General features: G+C 36.9%; 1 protein-coding gene across 1 annotated transcript in view; it reads right to left on the reverse strand.

Moving 5' to 3' along the window:
- Positions 1-6: 6 nt before the first annotated feature.
- The window catches only part of SELENOT (selenoprotein T), a 25,131-nt gene continuing 22,227 nt past the window's right edge, over positions 7-2,910 (reverse strand). Inside the window, exons 4-6 of the mRNA XM_059391733.1 lie at positions 2,024-2,111; positions 962-1,115; positions 7-454 (exon numbers count right to left, since the gene is read on the reverse strand). Of these exons, the coding sequence (XP_059247716.1) occupies positions 991-1,115; positions 2,024-2,111 (213 nt within the window). The 3' untranslated portion in view covers positions 7-454; positions 962-990. The remainder of the gene's footprint in view (positions 455-961; positions 1,116-2,023; positions 2,112-2,910) is intronic.

Raw genomic sequence — 2,910 nt, forward strand, 5'->3', positions numbered from 1 at the left:
TTAAAGATGCCTGATATACTCTTATAAAGTATTTGGGAACTTCAGCTGTATTCCCAAAAAGATCAATTTTAAACTATAAAAAAGGAAAATTCATATAAAATCACAACAGATTTAACAGACATCTTTGAAAAGAAAGTCAAATTGTAACTCCATTTTCTACTTTTCCAAATATGACTAAGGAAAAAAACGGTACAAGTGGTAATGTCTACATTTTTTAAAAACTGTTAACTGAGTAGATTTGGGGAAGAAAAAAAAGCTATACAGTATTATTGCACTCCACGAATGTGCAGAATTCCAAAATGTGCCAGCACTGAAAAACTGTCTTGCATTGAGGTTTTTCAAGAGGTACAACGAGCCTGCCAAAAAGCATCTGGTCTGTACTAACAGCTTGCTGTCTTCAGTACAGGCCTTCATAATGTCAGTCACGCTGCTCTTGCAAAAAATTCCTTAATGTCTGAAAGAGAAAAGAAGATTATATTATTTCAAAATTCACTCTTATAAAATCAACTCATTGATAATAACTGAGAACATCTCCGGTATGCAAAAGTTAACTAACATCCACCTCTCTGTGTTCACACACACTTGCTTATAATTTTCTATCTCGAGCATGTTAAAAGATTCTGCATACTCTTAGAAACTAGTTATTTGCAAGTAAAGAGAAGATATGTATATAAATATTCTAGAATAATATACCGACTCTGACTATTGAGAGTTCCAGTCAAAAAAATGATGTGATGGGCCCAGGTTATTAAGCCTTGAAGATAAAATTAGTAGCATAACCTTACCTTGTTTTGGCAGGTCCAAATGCTCTTATCACTTCATAAATTTTAATAAAGAAAACACCCATATATTACATCTTAAATTGGGAACTCAAATGGTAATATATGGAATATCTAGTATCTTACTGATTTGTGATGAGAATGATACCTATAACTGGTTACTGTATTTTTAAACTACTTACAAAAGAGTTTTCAGTGCTGATAGGTGGGGCTATGATCTATGATGTGGGATTGAATCCATATGCACATTAAGCTTCATTTCATTGTCAAGAATTTGAACAAGCTGTTGCATGGATGGGAGGTGACCAGATTCCAGCTTAGACCACACAGGCACATCTATAATAGAAATAAAAATAAATAGTACCACCCCTTAAAATTAAAGATGATTCTATAATAAACATTCATTCCAAAAATTATTGTCATTACAGTTGGGGATACAGTAGTGAACCAAAGAGTTACCCTTCTTGCTGCTATGGTGTTTCTAATAGGGGAGGCACAAAAAGCACTACACATATAGCTAGAAATCACAACTGTGCACTAAGAAGTAAAACTAGAAGATGCTGAGGGATATAAGAGGCTAGAAAAGAGCCCTATTATTATTGAAAGTGAGAGATATCACTAAAATTAAGAAATACTGTCATTAAAAGTGAGAGCTGAAATACAGAAGAGGGGTAGAATGGAAGCTGGAGAGGTGAGCAGGGAGTAGATCAGGGTCAACAAACTATAAAGTGCCAGACAGTAAGCATATTGGACAACCTCTGGTTTAGAGAATGTATTAGAGGGTAACAAAATAATTGTGACTTGAACTAGGGTAATCGTGATAAATACAAACAGGAGTAGAACTCTGAGAAATGAAGAAGGTAGAATTAAGAATCAGACTTGGTGAACCACTAGATATGGAGAGTAAGGGAGAAACTGAGGTTATCCTAGCTTTCTGACATGGGCAACTGGGTAGAATGATAATGGTGCCATTATAAATAAATGAGCAATGCCAGGGCAAAAGCAAACTGGAGTACAGGAAGCAGAGGTAATCAACAGTCTGGGAGTAGCATAAGATTCTTGGATATAGCACCTAGGAGAGATCTAGAGCTCTCTAGAGGTCATCATATGGATATAATTCTCAAGCTACAGGAGGTGAGGACCATATAAGGTGATAGTTTTGCATATTATGAAAAACAGAAAAGCCAAATGGTCATTATAAATCATTTAAATATGTTACAGAATGCAAACTATTCAGAACCCACCATTCAAAGTTATCTCAAATGCACCTGTTGACATACACTGGTTCTCAATCATGTTGCTCAAGAAGAAAACCATCATACATGCATAGACCTAAAAGAAAATATAATTAAGTACAGCACACAAAGTTATTTTAAAGGCAAAACATGACAACTGAAGACACAGTAATTTTTAAAATATAGAATCTCATTTTTATTTGGTAATAGCTGTTTTTATTTTTATTTTTTAAAATATTTTACTCATTTATTTTTGAGAGAGAAAGAGTGAGATCAGAAGTAGTCAGAGCAGCAGGCAAGAGGGAGAGGAAGAAGCAGGCTTCCCACTAAGCAGGGAGCCTGATGCAGAACTCAATCCCAGGACTCTGGGATCATGACCTGAGTCAAAGGGAAACACTTAACTGACTAAGCCACCCAGATGCCTCCGGTAATAGCTATTTTAAAATCTACTTTAAAAAGTTTCTATACAGGGGACAGGGCGCCTGGGTGGCTCAGCCAGTTAGGCATCTGACTCTTAGTTTCACCTCAGGTCATGATCTAAGGGTCACGGTATCAAGCCTCATGTCTGGCTCTGTGCTCAGCACAGAACCTGTCTGAGATTCTCCTCCCTCTTCTCCCCCCACCTCCCCCACTCCTCACCGTACTTTCACTCTCTCTCTAATGAATAAACAAACAAACAAATAAATACATAAATAAAATCTTCTTAATTTTTTATTTTTTTTTAAAGATTTTATTTATTTATTTGACAGAGAGAAATCACAAGTAGATGGAGAGGCAGGCAGAGAGAGAGAGAGGGAAGCAGGCTCTCCACTGAGCAGAGAGCCCGATGCGGGACTCGATCCCAGGACTCTGAGATCATGACCTGAGCCGAAGGCAGCGGCGGAACCCACTGAGCC

Source organism: Mustela nigripes, chromosome 2, assembly GCF_022355385.1.
Source record: "Mustela nigripes isolate SB6536 chromosome 2, MUSNIG.SB6536, whole genome shotgun sequence".
Taxonomy (NCBI): Eukaryota; Metazoa; Chordata; class Mammalia; order Carnivora; family Mustelidae; genus Mustela; species Mustela nigripes.